This window comes from Lasiosphaeria miniovina (assembly GCF_030549165.1).
Source record: "Lasiosphaeria miniovina strain SMH2392-1A chromosome Unknown B0T26scaffold_3, whole genome shotgun sequence".
Lineage (NCBI taxonomy): Eukaryota > Fungi > Ascomycota > Sordariomycetes > Sordariales > Lasiosphaeriaceae > Lasiosphaeria > Lasiosphaeria miniovina.
The window spans coordinates 4,765,158-4,782,936 of record NW_026848222.1 but is presented as its reverse complement, the minus strand read 5'-3'; the positions used below and the strand labels follow the sequence as shown (position 1 = coordinate 4,782,936).

The 17,779-nt window shown below is 52.5% G+C and overlaps 8 protein-coding genes across 8 annotated transcripts; 5 read left to right on the top strand and 3 right to left on the bottom strand.

Moving 5' to 3' along the window:
- Positions 1-600: 600 nt before the first annotated feature.
- Positions 601-2,403, top strand: B0T26DRAFT_640446 (uncharacterized protein; the record flags this gene model as incomplete). The annotated part of the gene is made up of 4 exons (XM_060437233.1): positions 601-765; positions 830-1,168; positions 1,222-1,383; positions 1,447-2,403. The coding sequence occupies 4 exons, from the start codon at positions 601-603 to the stop codon at positions 2,401-2,403; spliced, it is 1,623 nt and encodes a 540-aa protein (XP_060298937.1).
- Positions 2,404-2,575: 172 nt separating this feature from the next.
- Positions 2,576-3,004, top strand: B0T26DRAFT_245099 (uncharacterized protein). The gene has a single exon (XM_060433965.1). The coding sequence runs from the start codon at positions 2,748-2,750 to the stop codon at positions 2,970-2,972; it is 225 nt and encodes a 74-aa protein (XP_060298936.1). The 5' UTR covers positions 2,576-2,747; the 3' UTR covers positions 2,973-3,004.
- A 3,508-nt stretch (positions 3,005-6,512) lies between these two features.
- Positions 6,513-8,194, top strand: B0T26DRAFT_643607 (uncharacterized protein; the record flags this gene model as incomplete). Its single annotated transcript, XM_060437552.1, has 5 exons — positions 6,513-6,659; positions 6,744-7,002; positions 7,071-7,786; positions 7,851-7,935; positions 8,013-8,194. The coding sequence occupies 5 exons, from the start codon at positions 6,513-6,515 to the stop codon at positions 8,192-8,194; spliced, it is 1,389 nt and encodes a 462-aa protein (XP_060298935.1).
- Positions 8,195-9,368: 1,174 nt separating this feature from the next.
- Positions 9,369-9,783, bottom strand: B0T26DRAFT_704958 (uncharacterized protein). The gene has a single exon (XM_060441730.1). It carries the CDS (start codon positions 9,739-9,741, stop codon positions 9,424-9,426), a length of 318 nt encoding a protein of 105 aa, XP_060298934.1. The 5' UTR covers positions 9,742-9,783; the 3' UTR covers positions 9,369-9,423.
- A 516-nt stretch (positions 9,784-10,299) lies between these two features.
- Positions 10,300-10,915, top strand: B0T26DRAFT_626166 (uncharacterized protein; the record flags this gene model as incomplete). Its single annotated transcript, XM_060436182.1, has 2 exons — positions 10,300-10,410; positions 10,508-10,915. Coding segments are annotated over 2 exons (519 nt in total), but the record flags the coding sequence as incomplete, so codon positions are not given.
- A 335-nt stretch (positions 10,916-11,250) lies between these two features.
- B0T26DRAFT_740063 (60S ribosomal protein L7) lies at positions 11,251-12,305 on the bottom strand (the record flags this gene model as incomplete). The annotated part of the gene is made up of 4 exons (XM_060443804.1): positions 11,251-11,710; positions 11,763-11,929; positions 12,109-12,220; positions 12,256-12,305. 4 exons carry the CDS (start codon positions 12,303-12,305, stop codon positions 11,251-11,253), a joined length of 789 nt encoding a protein of 262 aa, XP_060298932.1.
- A 652-nt stretch (positions 12,306-12,957) lies between these two features.
- On the top strand, positions 12,958-13,976 carry B0T26DRAFT_704948 (40S ribosomal protein S14-like protein). The gene is made up of 4 exons (XM_060441729.1): positions 12,958-13,158; positions 13,220-13,274; positions 13,402-13,562; positions 13,619-13,976. Exons 1-4 carry the CDS (start codon positions 13,074-13,076, stop codon positions 13,768-13,770), a joined length of 453 nt encoding a protein of 150 aa, XP_060298931.1. The 5' UTR covers positions 12,958-13,073; the 3' UTR covers positions 13,771-13,976.
- An 865-nt stretch (positions 13,977-14,841) lies between these two features.
- B0T26DRAFT_640684 (eukaryotic translation initiation factor 3 subunit 8 N-terminus-domain-containing protein) lies at positions 14,842-17,538 on the bottom strand (the record flags this gene model as incomplete). Its single annotated transcript, XM_060437253.1, has 3 exons — positions 14,842-16,101; positions 16,151-17,127; positions 17,178-17,538. The coding sequence occupies 3 exons, from the start codon at positions 17,536-17,538 to the stop codon at positions 14,842-14,844; spliced, it is 2,598 nt and encodes an 865-aa protein (XP_060298930.1).
- Between the last annotated feature and the right edge of the window lie 241 nt (positions 17,539-17,779).

Below are 17,779 nucleotides of genomic sequence, written 5' to 3'. Positions count from 1 at the left end.
CTAGGACTCTTTTAGACGCAAAACCTCTCATTTGGTGGCATCCAGTCGCATCGTTGCAGGCCGTTCGGGGCTACATCACATGCCAAGTTGCCGCTAATCCGACTCGCGATTCACTGGTTACTTTTTGCCAGTTTATTTTAGTTGACAGACGAAGCGCAAGAGCCCAATTGGACCCGGAGACCGCGGGGAAATCACCGCCGTTTCCCAGCATTCAGCGCACCTGCCCGCCTGCCCGCTACCCTGCAGCTGACTCGGGCTGTTAGCGAGCCGGCCAGCCCCCCTTTCCCTCCCGCCCAATAACCCCCCCCCCCCCCCCCCCCATTCACCTTATTATAGCCACGATCCCTCGGCAATTCGACTCAACACGCAACCGCCTCATTTTGCACATTTGCCAGCCAGTGCACACCTTCTCAACCCGCGCGAAATATTCTCGCCAGAGTCGCAAGACTAATATCACGCCCAATTTCCCTCTCCCGGCGATTGTGAGGCCCCAGGCCTTTCAACAGCTGCGTCAACATGTCGTTGAAGCAGGTAAGTTGCCCCCGCGCCTTCCACTTAGTAGAGCCTCAGCTGGTCCGTTTTGGACGAGAGACGGGACTAATGCGCACGACACAGGAAATAGAAACATGGGTCGCTGCCCTCGCGCAGTACGACAACAACGAATTCGGAGCTGCTCTAGAGGAGTTCGAAAAGATTGCCGACACGTCCAAGATCCTGTTCAACATGGGCGTCATCAACGCGACCCTCGGGCAGCACGAGCAAGCTGTGCGTAGTAATCACCCGACTTCTTCTCTGCTTCTGGTAACCTTCTGACTCGTCTTTGACATAGGTCGAGTGCTTTCAACGCGCCGTCCGGCTGGACCAGTATCTCGCCGTGGCATACTTCCAACAAGGAGTGTCTAACTTTCTGCTGGGCGATTTCGAGGAGGCCCTGGCCAACTTCAACGACACGCTTCTCTATCTTCGGGGCAACCAAATTATCGACTACACACAACTGGGTCTAGACTTCAGTCTCTGCTCATGCGAAGTGCTGTTCAACCGAGGTCTCTGTTACATTTTTCTGCAACAAATGGAGGCCGGTATGCAGGATCTGCAATACGCGTCCAAAGAGAAGCTTCCAGGCAAGGACCACGACGTAATCGATGAAGCAATCAAGGAAGAGGCCCAGGTATGACTCCCCGCTCACATGCTGGCACTCGTCCACAACTGACTTGTCTCTAGGGCTATACAGTGTTTTCCATCCCCGTCGGCGTCGTCTACCGACCAAACGAGGCCAAGGTGCGGAACTTGAAACCAAAGGACTACCTTGGAAAGGCACGGTTGGTTGCTGCATCAGACCGTGGCAATGCCTTCACGGGCTTTGCTGGCTCTGAAATCAAGAGTGTGAGTTTTTTTATTCCTTTCGGTCCCACCGCAATTTCTTTTATCTCTAACTATCATTTCAAGCTTGGATTGGGCAACACCGAAGTCAAGGACGACAGGCCAACAGAATCTCTTTCCTTTGCGGCCACAAACCTTGTCAAGCCGGGTCTACAGAGCAGGAGGCAACAATCTGAGCCGCCGAGCAGTCGCAACGTCTTCCCGCCGACCCCGCCCCCCGAGAATGATAAACCGCAGATGAGCCGCGGTGCCTCAATCCGTAACGGGCCGAAGCCTATACCCAGCAAACTCAACCTCGAGAACACGAGGGCGAATGACCGCTACGAAAGGACGTCACCTGACGACCGACCCCGGCCAACTCGCTCCGCATCGGCCAACCCTGCCCGGGGCTTTTCACAGCGCGAGCCTTCGAGGACCAGGAGGGACGAGGACGAGGGTGACGGCTATAACGACGACTTTTACGACATGTACCAGGGCGGCGGCGGCGGCGGCGGCAGTGGTGGTGGTGGCCCCGCCAGCGGCTCCCGCAGCAGCAGAGGACAGAGGAACAGAAGATCCGAGCGAGACCGGTACATCGAGGAGGAGGAAGGCAGCGACTACGACGACGCTTCATTCGACGAGGGCGACTTTGAGATGGTATCAGGCCGGAGACCTGGAACAAGCACCGTGTCTGGTGCATCAAGACGCGGCTCGGCCAGGCGAGTTGGGCCGCGCGAGATCCGTATTAAGGTACACGCCGGAAACGACGTTCGATATATCATGGTTGGACCCGCAGTTGAGCTTGGGGACCTGGAACGCCTTATCAAGAACAAGTTTGGCCTCCGCCGTGAATTCAGGATCAAGGTCAAGGACGACGACTTTCCTGACGGTGAGATGGTAACGGTGGGCGACCAGGAAGACCTCAAGATGGCGATGCAGCCGGCCAGTGAGGCTGCAAGGGCGCAAAGACAGGACATTGGCAAGATGGCCGTGAGTGGACATTCCTTTCTAATTCTCCTCTTCACGCTCTTGGAGGAACGTTAAGCTAACAGACTATTAGATGTGGGTCGTTGATGTGTGACCGCGCTAAGCACTTCTCTCTTGGAGATGCTGGCACGTCTCTTGTCCAGCAATGATTCAACTCGGTCCCGCTTATGGAGTAATGACGGACGTTTCCTTTCATCCAATACCCGCATCACATTGTTTATCCACGATTACACGCCCTTTGGGGGGGGGCTACAGCACTGTGTGAGCAAGCTCCTTAGTTTGAATATATTGGTCCGCCGTTTTTCATTTTCATTTTTTGCATATGATGCTACCTGCATAATATATTTGGGAGACATAGGGGAAGAGGCGTTTGGTTGGATTGTGGCATTGCCTGAGTCGTCATGTCATCAAACCTCATGTTAGGGGTGTGGGTGTCAGCTGTATTAAATGGCTACACACTCGAGGCTCTCGGTATGGCGTCTTTCGAAACCATACCTGCCTGGTTTTCATTTTCTTGTCTAGCGTTGGCTTTGATCTCATTTGTCATTTTCCCCCTCAATATTTATATCTTTCTCATGTCAATTTTCTTCCTTTCATCTCTTTTATGGCAAATCTTTTGGCCATAATTTTCTCTTCAGTCAACGACGAATTGTAGAGTTTGGGGGGTTTGAGGAAAGAAGTGCTGGAAACCTAGACAAAATTGCTTGGATGGTGGACTGGTTGGCTGAGAGCGATTGGTAGAGCGACAACACATTGGAAGTTCTGAAATGGGATTGCTGTGGCTTCCTTACCTACCTGGTATATCCAGGCAGTTTTGGGGGAGGTTCTCGAGCAATTAGCAGTAGTAGGGCTAGTCTTTGATAGCAAGCGGTCAATGATATCCTCTTGTTCTTGGATCTTTGGTTTCTCGCAGTTTATTCTGCGCATCTCTGTACATTTGAATGGGAGTATATACCTAGATAGGTGATATGTCTGTCATCTCTTCAGCAACCTCAAACATACCTTCGCCAGATTTTCGGCATCGGTCAAACTTCCTTGTAAACCCCCATCTTTCACAAAGTCTAGCCAACGAGAGATAACTTGGCTGGACATCTCTCCTGAGGACCTAACTTCGGTATCGGTAAAACTACCTATAATCCAAGACGTTGTAATAAATAGTTGCCCTTTCTTTGAGAAGAATAATTATTAGTGAGGAAGGGCAGGTTCGAAGTTATCTTTAGTTTGCCAATTTTGCAAAGAGGTGGGCTTTATCTAGGAAGTTTTACTGATGCTGAAGTTGGTTCCTAAGGAGATGATTACCTTTTTTCGAAGCTTGAACAACTGTCTTCGACTCTTGGGAAACTATTGGGCCAAAATAAGGCAGTTTTACCGATACCGAAAAGCTGGCGCCAGAGTGGATGGGGCATGGAAGGGGGGAATTGATTGCTGGGAGGTTTATCAACAAGGCAAGTGAGGTCAGTTGCCCAGAACTTGCAGACCCGTTTCGAGTCTCTTATTTAGTGGGTCTAGGAAGTTTCAATATGAGAAAGAGAAAAAGAGAAATCTGCACGGCAGTCCAGTACGCGTATTAGATCTAATCCAGACCTAGCGCGAGACGGATTAAGGTTGCTAACTTTCTGGAAAACTGACCCCCGCAGAAGTCGTTTCTGGGGTGCATCGCCCCCATCGGAAGACCCGTTGGTCGGCAGCGATCGGGAATTACGGTGGTGGTGCGGCGTCGACGGCCAACACCCGACCTCGCCTGTCACGGCCCAGGGGAAAGGCTACCTAGCGTAGCTAGCAGCCTCTCTTCTGTAAAACTCTTGGATCGGAAGTCGCCGAGGCCTCTGGCAAGGTCATCGTCTCCCATTCCATAGTCTCCGTGCTCTAAATGGGATGGAAGAATTAGGGGGATGCGCTAGTCCCGGAGAAGAGATATGAATTGTCGGCCGGAGCCGACTCGGTGGGCGTCCCCTCCGTAGGCCGTCTCGATCTCAGGTAGGGAGACAGAAACACGCAAGGTCAAAGAATTAACCAACCTGAAGGGCGGCCTGGCTGGCCCACCGTACAGTAGTACATGGACACAAATACAGGTGGGACCGGAGCCCATCCGGCCTTGCTCGGCGATTACCTACCATTGCCCCGGAAAGGCCCGCCCCTATCTTTTATCATTTGATCGAGGATGCTTCCGCCCCGTTTCTGTCTCGAGTTTGTTCTGTCAATCCCCGGCCCCGACTGCAGGGGAAACTAGCCAGAAACTTCAAAAAGGCTTAATTTCTTTTTGAAGCAACCCATGACGATGTGGAAGGCGCGGTGTATTCCGTCCCTCCCACACACTCTCACACTCTCACACACGCCGCTTCGCGCTAAATTGAGTTGGAGGCAGACACGGGCAGATCCATGTCACCCCCAGCTTCCAGTGGGGCTGGGCTGGGCTGCTGTGCTCCGTACCTGTTTTTGTGTGCCCGTCTCAGGCACAATTCTTCACCTGAGACAACTTTGTTGGTGTGGGAGCACAATAGAAAAAAAGGATTGGCGGCTTCCCTGTTTGCTGCGTCGGGGTTCTGTCCGCTAGAGTGCCCGCGTATTTCCGTGGGAATAGGGTCGGAAGACCGGCTGAATCCCGGCCGCTTGTTGGCATCTGGAGCTTGATCGTTAACTTAACTCAACCTTACACGCCCAAGGTCTAGTTCTAGATGCCCAAGTTTATACGGAGTAGTTGGACGGATGCAGAAGGCGCTCGGATATCCAAAGCGCCTTTCCGCCCTGGAACTCCCAGGCTGAGCTCTGAACGGTCCCGCGGCTAACCAGCTACCGCCGGTCTCTAGGCCGCTGGCCGCCAGTTAGGGCGCATTCACGGTCACCGGAGCACTGCGGATTACAAATGTAGGCAGTAATTGGCGGTTCTATCCCACACGACAGACCCAAGTGAACGGTTGCCCAGGTGGGGGATTTTCGAGATTGCTGAAGCCCCCTAAGGGTGATCGCGAAGCCGGGGGACAGGGGGTAGAGAAGGCTTAAACTTCTCCAGCTGTCAAGGCGGGGGGCCTGTCGTCTCATGTCTGGGGATAATGCCGCCCACTCCCCTGGATTTTGGCTCACCTCTCACATGCACCGTTTCATCTTGGCCAGCCAGATTTTCGCGGCCCGCAGTCAGAAAAGGTGCTTGGCCCGATCGCCCCAAGCAAAGATTTTTCTGTTGCCCTAATCCGGATGACAGCCGGGGATTTGCTGCAGGGACTCCAGCGCGCCTGCCTTAGGGCCAAACCTAAATATTCCAAGTGCTGATGGACGAGGAAGGCAGTTATTGGTCTGTTGCTCTTGCCCCGGACTTTGACAAACATGTTACAGCTTCCAGGTTGCAGCACATTACACAGCATGAACAGACGCGGCTACTGCTGCTTGCTTCTAGGTCGCCAGTAAACGCCCTTGCCCCTGGTGGCCCCTTTAATTGCTTTTCTCTTACAGAGTACCTTCTCTCTCTCTCTCTCTCTCTCTCTCTCCCTTCTCTCTGTGTGTATCTCTCACCCGCAAGCCAGCCACGTCCGAGCTTTGCTTTCCACGCCCTGGGTCCCCAGGCTGGTTGGTTGGTTGGTTGGCGGACTGGACTGGGCTGGGCCTGGGTCGGGTCGACTGCTGGCCGACTGACCATGTTGTTGAATTCGACAAGTTCCGCCCCCCGGTCAGACCAGACGGCCGTGACCTGAGCTCCCGCGCCTGTCTGTACATCCGCTGCGCGGACCATGAAACCGCAAGGACAAGACTATCTCAGGTGGTAGTCGGACGAGCAAGGACCACGGCTGGCAGCCAGCTCCCATGGTCAGCGCCTAAGAATTTCTCAGCTGTGTCATTCCTGCACTCTGTTCCTGACTGTGCCATGGGGGTGGAGGGGCATCCCGGGCCCATAAGGTCGGTAAGAAGCTTGTCATCGCGGGGAATAAGTAGACGGCGTTGCCCTCTCTGTCATTCATTTGACGGCTTATTGTTTGGGTAACCTCGGACACTCTTTTTCTTGCTACTCTTTCTGCTTCGCTTCAACTACTCTACTTTCCTTAACTCCAGCCTGCTGAGCGGGATTCCATTCTCTTGCCCACCCAGCTAGCTGGTTGTTATCTTTGTCCTACTTTCTCTCTTTTTATTTTTCTGCGGGCTTTACCGGTCCTATAGACTTCTCGTCTCTGCCCGTCATGGTTGCCGTTTCGCTCCATGCCGTCCTCCTTGCATGTGCTACCCTGGCAAGCGCACAAGTCACAAAACTTGACGATGCAGCTACTGCCGAAGCCCAGAAGCGTGATGGCACGGCCACGCGAGCCTTTACCAGCGTTCAGATCAAGGTACGGTTGCCACTCTTAACAAGGCGGAGTTACGGGTTTCCAGATCTGCCGAGAAGAGAATGATATAACTAACGGTTATCGTAGACATCCGATGGACAGTGCCTCTTTGTTGACAAGTTATCGGGCGACTTTCGCGAAAACCTGACCCCGATTCAAGTTGGGGCATGCGGGTCGAATGCTGCTGCGGAGGGATGGGATGTCATTACGGCCGGCGAACACATTGCGACCCCCGGCCAGGCTCTCATCGTGAGCTCGTTGACGAACGCGTGTTTCAACTTTGATGATCGCCGGAAAGCAGGAAACCAAGTCCTCCTGTTTTCCTGTGGTGGTCGTGCGGATGGAAGTGGGTTGATTGCTATTTCTTTCTCTCTGCGTATGTAGCCACGCCCATACTGACTGCATTATGTACAGGTGGTGATAAAACAAACTCCCAGGCCTTTGCCTTCACCGGCTCGGCTGGTCCACTCCAGCTCAAGCCCCAGAACGCCGCTGGAAAGTGCTTCTTTGTTGATGCGGCAACAAAGAAGCTAGATATTCAGGCTTGCAGCAACGACGCGACGCAAATGTTTACTTTTGGAGCTGCGGCGGCCGGTGGAAATACGGGTGGCGGTGGCAATGGCAATGGCAATGGCAATGGCAATGGCAAAGGTAACGGTGATGGCAACAGCGCTGGCGCCTCGTCCAAGTCCGCGTCATCAACCTCGTCAATCTCGTCAACATCGACCTCTGCGGTTGTTGATCCGAGAGCCTCTGTCCCGGCCGCGAATGCGGGTGCCGTAGCCACCCCGAACGGAAATATTCCGACGGCCAATCCCACTACCCCCGTTGCCGTGTCCGGAGCTCGCGGTAAGCTGGACCCGACTGCAGCGGCCGTGGCGAATAAGCGCGACGGCACGGCCAAGAGGGCTTTCACTGGCGTCAGTATCAAAGCTCCCAACGGCCAGTGCTTGTTCATTGATCCCACGGCCGGCGATTTTCGCCAGAACCTCATTCCCGTCTCACTCGTCACCTGTGGAGGCACTCCCAATGAAAAGTGGGATGTCATCACAGAAGGCATCCATAACAAGAAAGCCGACCTCGATGGCAATAGCGCCAAGATCCCCTCTGCTCTGGTTGTGAGTTCTTTGGTACGTTCCTGGCCCGACATAGGTGCGACGTTGCGATATGCCCGTGACTGACATTCTATTTCAGGTCAACGGATGTATCAGCTTCGATGGGAGACGGCCTGCTGGCGACAATATCACGCTGTTCTCGTGCGGTGGTCGTGGTGACGGAGGTGAGATCCCCCCCCCCCCTTTGTTTTCCGTCTGACGACTTCACGTCTTCGTGCGTAGAGCTAACTAGCTCTTACAGAGGGTAAAACCGATACGGGTCAGCTCTTCCCGTTCATTGGGCAGACAAGCTTTGCCCTCGCCCCATTAAACGAGAACAACAAGACCTGCGCAATTCCTGGCAAAGACAACAAGGGCAATGTTCGCATTGTCTCGGGACCTTGTCCCACGAATGGCGCCCAGCTTTTTTCCATCTTCCAGTGATTCCCGACCGTCGCTCTCGGGGAATGCCGTTTTTATAGGAGGGCTGGTGCACTTTTATCTCGACGCGGCCTGATGGCACGTCGCCCGCTTTCGCTTCTAGCCACTAGCGTTTACCGCCGTTTTCTTTCCTACTCAACCGTTTTCTCATTTACCCTGTATTAGTATTACTATGATATGACCGCAGCTAGTCAAATTTGATGGTTATTGCAAAATTCGATGTCAAGTCTGTTAATTTCCTTGTGACAACGTATGATCTGTGTCTTTGGGTTCCCTCTTAAACGAAGAGAGAGTTTTGGAGAACTGTAATCCTCGATCGCTTCGTGGCAACGGCAAGCTTCGAGCATATCTGCGGAATGCTTTTGTCGGCACTTGATTGACGTCCCTGGTTACTAACCGCTCGGCGTTTCCCCTTGGCGCCATGACATTCCAAAACTCAGACTACTGTCCACGTTGTAACGTTCGTGGAATACATCTGTGACGAGTGGCTGAAACCAAAGTTTCTCGGAGACACGCACGTGGGTGCCTACCAAGGTGTCTAGGTGGGTAGGTGCTGCAATTGGCCGTGCAAACGGTAGAGTGTTGGAGCTAGGAATAGGGGGCAGGGGAAATAAACCTCGAGGGGGTTAAACCAGGAACCCGGTGATGGTATGTGGTATATACCTACCTACCTACCTAGGGACGTATTATTTCGTCTGCTCAAGGAGTGACTTCCACAGTTAGATCTATCACCAAAGTGAAGTGGCTTATACCCATCACCACGCACACCCTAAAACAAACATAGTTAAAATACGGTAGATATCTACCTTCAGTTGAGCTGCGTGTGTAATTGGGCTTAGATCGTGTTCTTTTTGATGGGAGGCATTTATTTCAACTTGCAGGATTTTTTTGCTGATAAAGACTCGAAAACGTTTCTAGTACTACAACATGATACATAGTCTCAAGACTGGTGACCTACGACAAACACTTGATGACCATTCTTTGAGGTAAATGGTTTAATAAGTTTACCTGACTTTAGACGAAATGGATTCCGCTAGAGACACAACCGTTTTCTTTCTAGGATTGGAATCTAACCGAGAAGGAACTCACCTTGGTAGAACGGTAAAGTATGAGCCTGATATAAGACATGGCCACTAGCATCCGTTATTTTCCCGAGCAGTTCAATTCAACAATAATTGCGGTTAATGTTCTTGAACTTCTGTGTTATGTACTTTCGTATTCAGTAGGACATCTTACCATTCCGATCTATCCCTTAAATCCCAAGACTTATTATCGATAAAGATATGTAGGTAGAAGGAGAAAAAGAGTAACCATATACCCAGATATCCGGCTTCCCCCCCCAGGTACTCTAATAAAATAACATATTTCGGTCCCCAGTATATTGCTTCTCCTGCTTGAAATTTGGATTGTGAATCAACAGCCTGCTTCTCGCGTGCTTGAGAAAATGATGTTTGAGTTTGGGGGCTGCTTTCTAGAAAAAAAATAGGAAAGAAGAGGGGCATTGAGATAATAATAAAATCGGTCCCTTCTTCTTTCTTTATCTGTGGCATATCTCTTATTATTATCGTTAAGATGGTTTTAGGAGTTAGAAAGCCAGAGATTCTTAAACCGAGGTTGTGAGATTGCCCCCCCTGCAGGGTGGCGTCGACTCCGGGGTCTTGGCATCCGGGCTGGCATCATTCTGCCCCAGCGAAATTTCGCACGACCTTTCCTCACCTTGCTCATCATCAGGCCGGACACTCACTCCCAACACGGAGACACTAGGCACGCACGACGACAGATCAGGCATCTTACAAACCCCATCTATGCCGCAACTACGGTGCGCCAATGCGCCCGCAACGGCGAGTCTCTTCATACAGCTCAGCATGCGGCGCCGGGCCGCCGTGTCCTCCGCATCGGCCTCGCAAGCCCTCCCGGTCCTCGAGCTCCTCCCGCCCGCAGCACGAGCTATGGCAGTTCACGCCCACCACGCCACCGCACGACAGCAAGGCACGCCGGCTCTTTCCACGCACCACCCGATCCCGACAACATGGACGCCCGCGACGGAGCGTCGTCCGCTACCATGGCAGCAGGGAGAGCAGCAGCGGCGGCAACTTGCGTGCCTGCGGCGGAGCTTCACCACCTCCGCGGCGCGGAGGGCCACGCACGCCATATTCAACCCGCAAGTGGACGGTGAGGGCAGGGAGATGGTGCTTGAGATCACGGCGCGCGCAGCCAAGGTATGCATGCAGTTTGCCTTCCTCCCTCCACTCTTGACCCCACACAAACGAGGCGAGAGGGGCTGACAAATGACACCCGCCCACTTGCTCGACGCAGCGCCTCTCGGAAATCATGAGCAAGGACTCGAACCCGGACCTGGCGCTGAGGATTCAAGTAGAGAGCGGAGGCTGCCATGGCTTCCAGTACCTCATGAAGCTGGTGACGCTGCCGTCGTCTCTTCCCGCACACGCAAAGGACGCATCGCCGACGGGACATGAAAATAGCCCCTCTACCTCAATCCAGGAAGACGATACCATATTTGTCTACAGCCCCCAGAACGACAATCCCGCGTCCGCTGGCCTAACAGCCCCAAAGATCATTCTCGACACCCCGTCGCTTGAGTTGTTAAAAGGCAGCAAGGTTGACTTTACAATGGAGTTGATTGGTTCCCAGTTTAAGATCGTCGACAATCCTTTGGCTACAAGTAGCTGCGGGTGTGGGACAAGTTTCGACATAAAGATATAACGGGCAGCAAGATTCTTGGAACAGACCTTCGCTTGTTCATAACTAGGTAGTTAGATATTTTGATGCTGGCAGCATGTCATGACACAATACACTCCAAATTACAAGTCATGCCCTGGACAATACAGAGAAACGGGTCATAGTATTGGTCGATTACGGGAGCAGCCTAGATCACGAAAGTCTAAAGGGTGAATCGGATGTGTGCAAAAACGACATCGTTAAAATTCATTCCCCGAGCGAACCAGTCTCATCATTAACGCCGAGCATTTATGCTGCTGCCGTGACCGAGACCAAAACTGAAAAAGCTTTAAGACCAATCTCCCTCCCAAATACCAATATTAGTTCATCTGTCTGATGAGAGCATTGATGTGCTCCTCCCGGTTGCCGAGATCACCACCCTCGATGAAGTGCTTGAACTTTCGCGGGCGGAAACCACCAGTGGGGTTGCTCAGTTTGAAGGGCCACAAGAAGTTGGCAGCCTGCTTGAAGTTGGGGCCAACAGTGTAGATCTCGTGAATGAGATCCTCCATGCAGATGATACCAAACTTGCCGAGGTTCTCCTCAATGATGGAATTGTCGGTAAGCGCAATACGCTGCTTATTGACCTTTCCATATCCGCGCTTGTAGACGAGCTCCTTGACGCTCTTGAGGTTGGGGTAACCGTAAGCGACCCACGGTTCGACAACCTTGATCATCTCGGCGGTAGCCTTGGTGATACGGACGAAGACACCGTTGTTGATCTGGAGCAGACGGAGAAGCTGCAGAATCTTGCGGGGCTTGGGGGCAATCTTGTTGATACTGTTGCACTTGTTAGGAACAAACCTTGTTGGGGATCTGGGTGGTAACATACCCCTTGATACGGATCAGGAAGATGAGCTTGTCCTCAGCCGGGACATAGACGGAGCCATCCTGCTTGGCGACGCGAGCCAGACGGATCTTCTCGCGCTCACCCTCACGGTACTCCTTGACGTACTTCTCGGCACGCTTGAAGATGACGCCACGGTTCTCCTTGGCGGTCTTTAAACAACTATCAGTAAAGTTCTTGCAATACGAATCCCGAAACACTGGACATTATTGTTGTTCGATCAGACCCGAAAGATGGTTAATTAAGCAACGGCATCGACCTCAGTCTAGTTGCTTCAAAATGTTGTGCATCACATCGACCCCCGGAAAACTGAACACTGGGAAATCCGCACCTTCTTCTTGGCATCGAGCTCAGCCGTGCGCTCAGCGCGGGCCTTCTCCTGAGACTTGCGCTTCTTCAGAAGAGTCTCGGGGACGAGAACATCGTTGTGGGTCGGGACGGAACTAATTATAAGAGATCAGTACGTGGTCCAGCATACCGCAGTATGTGGTAGAGCGCCGGTGGAGAATTGCTGCTCAAGTGCGACATTCTCTCATGGCTAACTCGATGTTTACCAGTGAGAAGCTTGCAGTAGGCTGATGGCCAAGCAGCAGCATACTCTCATCTGACAACAACTTGAACAAAGCGCCCAAGACAATGTGCACACGATGGCGAATCGAGACCGTTAAACTTCAGCACAGATATGCCAAATTTCAGAGATGACGGCCACCGTGGCAATGGATTTAAGGGAGAAGGGAGAACCTTCATCCCCAACACCCTAGGAGACATCTCTCAATCTGCAGGCAATAAGCCTAGAGGAAGGAGGGAGAATCATGGGAGGGATCGAGCTGGAGCATGCCCGCTTCGAAAGAAAACGGGCGATGCATCCAGTGAGAGGACCACGACAATCTGCAGAATCCCGTCGAGCGACACACCATTATACTGGTCGCGGGTCTGTGTAGGGAAAGCGGGAAGCATACGTGGTTGCCGACATTTTGGCGGTTGGCGTCTCGACGATGTTGAAGATCGGAGTCTGTGTGGTCATTTTAGAGTAGGAGGAAATTTCTCTCGTGGGCATTAAAAGGAAGGCAAATGAAAATTCTCGGGTAGGTGGGGCAGGGGTACAATGGTACTTAGGGCTTGGGTCTAAAGCACAGCGGCGCGAGCCCCACCTTTTGCAGCTGCTCACCGCCATTGCATAGGGCAATACTTTTGCACCGCACGAGCTAGCCCCCTCGCAAAATTTACGTGAATATACGGAGATCTTTCAACAAACAACATCGCCAACCCCCGTTAGATCACCGGATAACCGCCAACATGCCTCCCAAGAAGACAGCCCGTCCCGCGCAGGAGAACATCTCCCTGGGCCCCCAGGTCCGTGAGGGGGAGCTCGTTTTCGGTGGTATGTGCATTATTGATTTTGTCGGATACCGATTCAGAACGCTGATGCTTGTCTGCCACAGTTGCCCGCATTTTCGCTTCTTTCAATGACACCTTCGTTCACGTTACCGATCTCAGGTTCGTTGGTCCCTGAATGCATATAGAGGAATGGCGGAGAAAGAGGACGCGCGAAACGAATTTCTCGGGCTCCCATATACTTGTCATGACCCATGGTTTCCGAGGCTAACATTCTGGGTGATTCCAGTGGCCGCGAAACCATCTGCCGTGTTACCGGCGGCATGAAGGTTAAGGCCGATCGTGACGAGTCGTCTCCCTACGCCGCTATGTTGGCTGCCCAGGACGTCGCTCTCCGCTGCAAGGAGCTGGGCATCACTGCTCTCCACATCAAGATCCGCGCCACTGGCGGTATGCTCATATTCCCTGTACTCTTTTTAACTTACAAACCTAACTAATATCCATAGGCAACGGCACCAAGACCCCTGGCCCCGGTGCCCAGTCCGCTCTCCGCGCTCTGGCCCGCTCCGGCATGAAGATTGGTCGCATTGAGGACGTCACCCCTACACCGTCCGACTCGACCCGGCGGAAAGGTGGTCGCCGCGGTCGTCGTCTCTGATACTGTGGCGAGTTATGGGTATGCGTAAGGATGGAGTTGGTTCACATCTGGTTTCCACTGTGGCGTTGACAATTACGAGGAGAACGGCGTCGTAATGCCTGGTCTCCACTTACTTCGACTTGTCACATGTTGCTTATGACACATTTGTAGCAGATGAATAAAGAATCACAAGCCGGTGCTATCAACGTGGCCCGAACAAAAAAAAACACCGATCCGTTGTCTTCTCGTGCAATTGTGACAATCAGGCTCAGCTGTATATCAGGCTTCGTAATCCTGATGAAACTGACTTCGTCATCCTAAATATAATTCTCCCATCTTCTCACTTTCGCCGATACCAGCCCTTGAACACAGCTTGAAATTGTCGCCTTGGTTGCAATTGACCAAAAAACGATGCCGATAACTCAGGATTCAAGGAACAACGGACAATTGCCCCTATATGCCTTAGTCAATGGCTTTCCGTGTATTAATGGCCTTGAGAAGACGCTTAAAATTTGCCTGGTCATCGGACCAGTGAAACGTTCCAGTCGAATTACCAAAGATAAGCTTGGCTATTGCACGGGAATGAGTATGCCTTGATGGGACGTCAGCCATCAATGTTTGCACAGCATGATGCTATGTTTTACGTTTGTTCTGCTATTTTATCTCCCTACAGACCGTAGCCCGCAGCATTCGAATCATACTATATAAAACATACAACCTCCGTCTATCGCCATACGGCATAATATCATGAAAATGAAGAAAAATTAGGATGTCAAGTTTACATGTATGAAGTTGTGGTTTCTGTGTCTATGAGCTCGACTCCAAAAACCCGGGCTTCCCAGAAAAGACTCGGGCTGGTAAATGACTACCCCGTAGGCGACTTTCATCTACGTATGTGATCTGACCGGAACGCGATACGTGCTCCCGCGGCCGGCCTCTAATACAGCCGCCAGAAAACACGAGAAGGGAACACCAAGAGCAGACTATGCTTGCCCGGAAAAGCACCTGTCATTCTCAATGCTATCTTTTTGTAAACATGTCAAGCCCAATGTAAGAGCAACGAAATCACACATCTCCCATTATTGCATGAGCTTAACCGCGTACAGCCGCACCCAAGGCGCCACCCGTGAACTGTGTGCCACCAGCCTGTCGTTGGGTGTTTCCGCCGGTTCTCGCACCACCTCTGCCACCACGCTGGCCACCGCCACGGTTCCCACCCCTTCCATCTTTCCGGTTGAAAGCATTAGCCGACCCTTGTGTCCTTTGCTCAAGTGTGCGTTCATTGGTCTCAATCAACGCACTAGCCTTGTCTGAGAGAGTCAGAGCCAAGCTCTGGAGCCGGCTCAGCTCCACGCCCTTGCGAAAGATGACAGTCTCTGTAACTTGGTCAAGGGCAGCGGCGAGTTCCTCGTGGCTAATCATTTTGCTGACCACCGCCGACACCTTGCGTGAGTCTAGCTGGAACATGGTGCTCAAAGACTCAATAGAGAGAGTATCGTAAAAGGGAGCATAGGTAAACAGATAGGTACGGAGGCCCTCCTCCTGGATCTGCTTAGCAAGCATCGTCTTGATGTCCTCAGTGTTCGGCATGAGATCCCAAATCTTGATGCTGTGGACAAACAGCGTAGCCTTCTTCCATTCGCCCGCAGCGAGTGCCTTTGAAGCCTGCATGACATGGTCTCGGGTATTCTCGGGAGGGCCGGTGAAGATCTGCCTCTCGTGATACTCGAGCATGCGTCTATATGTCTTGCTTATCACACGCTTCTTGACATCGGGGGATGAGCCAGTTTGTGCCAAGAGGGGAATCTCGAGAAGCATGCTGCACGTCAGATAGACGCATTCCAGCAGTTCCAGGTTGATGTGCATATGGAACGGTAGCTGCCGTTGCTTCTCGAGACGTTCTTGCTCCGGGCTGACCTGGTTGAAACGCTGGATCATGACACCCTGGGCTAAAAGTTCCTTTTGGCGTCCGCTGCCGCAAATTTCCTGAAGAGTGTTTTGCGCGTCGTAAACCAAGCCTTTCCGGAAGGCGCAAAGACCAACCTGGACGAGGGTGCGGTTGTAAAGAATTTGACTCGTGATGTCAAACTGGGCAATGCTCTCTTGCAAATGCGACGTGAGCATCATATCGCGAGCCCTATAGTATTGATCATGTAGCGCCAGGAAGTAGATTTGGCAGAGCATGGCCCGGGCACGGATGATGCCATCGCTGTTCGCAAAGAGATAGTTGCAGAGAACATTGATGAGGTGCCCTGCATCGACGGACTCGGTCCGAGGGGTGATCGTCGAGTCCACATTACTCGGTACCTCCTTCCAGCAGTTCTCCTCTAGAATCTTCACAACTTGGGCCGGCTACAGAAATCAGTACAGGCCAGACATGGTGAGAATTACGGCAACGTACCTTGAAGTAGACGTGATCCAAGCGCCGCTGAATGATGCGGTTCAGGCTCTCTTGGGGGACCTCCAGGGAGGCGTCTTTGCGAAGCATCTCGTAGTACAGAAGTCCTTTGAAGATGATGTTGTAAAGCGAACCCTCGTCCGTCAACCTCTCGATATACTCGGAGGTGTGGGGATCGATGCTCTGCAAGGAGCGGGTAAGCTCATCATCCAGGCGTTCGATAAACGAGACGATACTGCCGGGGATTCTGATGTACTTTTGCCCTTGTTCGAGAACTGGAGGCTTGTCATCGTCATCCCACTCATCTGCACCCTCAATGATGATATGGTCCTTTTCGGTCTCGAGGGTGCGAAGAAGAAGGAAGAGCTCCCTCTCGGCGGCCTTCCAATGCTCCAACGGCATCGACGCCGCTCCTCCCGAACCAAGATCAAATCGGGCCGAAATCAAGGTCATGAGCACCCGTATCTTCTGGTAGGGGGTTACCGCAACCTCGCCAAGCTTCTCCATAATCTTGATCTGCTCTAGGCGGTCGGTATTCTTCTTTCCTCGCGACTCTACGATGGTCCGAAGGTGCTTGAAGATGCTCTCGGGCGTGAAGAGCAGGGCGCGGCCGCCTTTGCCAACTGTTGCGAAGCCTTCATCGTCCTCTTCAGCATCGTCGGCAGCAATCATATCCTGGAATCGAACCTTGGTCGCCTTGGGTGCTGGCACTTCCTCCTCATCCGACTCCATGAAGTCATCGCTGTCCTTTCTGAACGCATCAATTTGCTCTTGGTAGTCCTTGTTGTTCTTCTTGATGCGCTGCTTGACCGCGTTCAGGCCACGGGCATTTGTGGCGTTCATCTTCTTCGGCGTGACCTTTTGCTTGGCTAGGGTTTCGTTCATGAAGTCCTCAAGCTCGGCGATACACTTGATGTATATCTTGGGCGCCTTGCCGCCATCCTGAAGTTTCGTAACCTGGCGGTTTAGCTTATCGAATTCTGGGCGCTTGTTAGCGGGGGTTCAACATAATCACAATCATCGCACAAACCATTGGAGATGGAGCCCCAGTCGTTGATTTTCTGCCCATTTTGAATGCCAGTGATAGTAGCTTCGAGTTCGTCGAACCGCTTGTCCTTAGCACTCTTAACCTTGGCCGTGATTTCGCCATCGCTCTCCTCGCTTTCGGAAGAATCCTGGTCGACTAAGAAACGAGATAAACCCTTCTTCTTCTGGTCGGCGTCCGAGTCGCTCTCTTCTGCGGCCTCGACTTCCTCCTCGGCAGCATCGGAACTCTCCTCCTCTTGCTCGATCTTCTCGTTCTCTTCAGCCTCGGATCCCGAGTACAGGTCCTCCTCGTCGGAGCTGCTCTCACTGGAGCTGTCGTCGCCGCCGCGGAAGAATCGAGACATGTTTGCTATCAGCTGGGGCTGCTCGATTTGCGGAGCCGAGTGGTGCTGATGGAAGAGATTTGGTGGTCAAAATTCGTGATTGCAGCGATGCACGGCAAAACCTGGCTGGAGGGGTCGATAATTATTTCAGGTGCCATGGGGTTTTTCTGGTGGGGGCAATTAGGTTGGGGCTCAGCGAATGAGTCTTCAGTGCTATGACTCCACCAAGTCACAATTGCAGGCTGGGGCTGGAGCTTTTCTC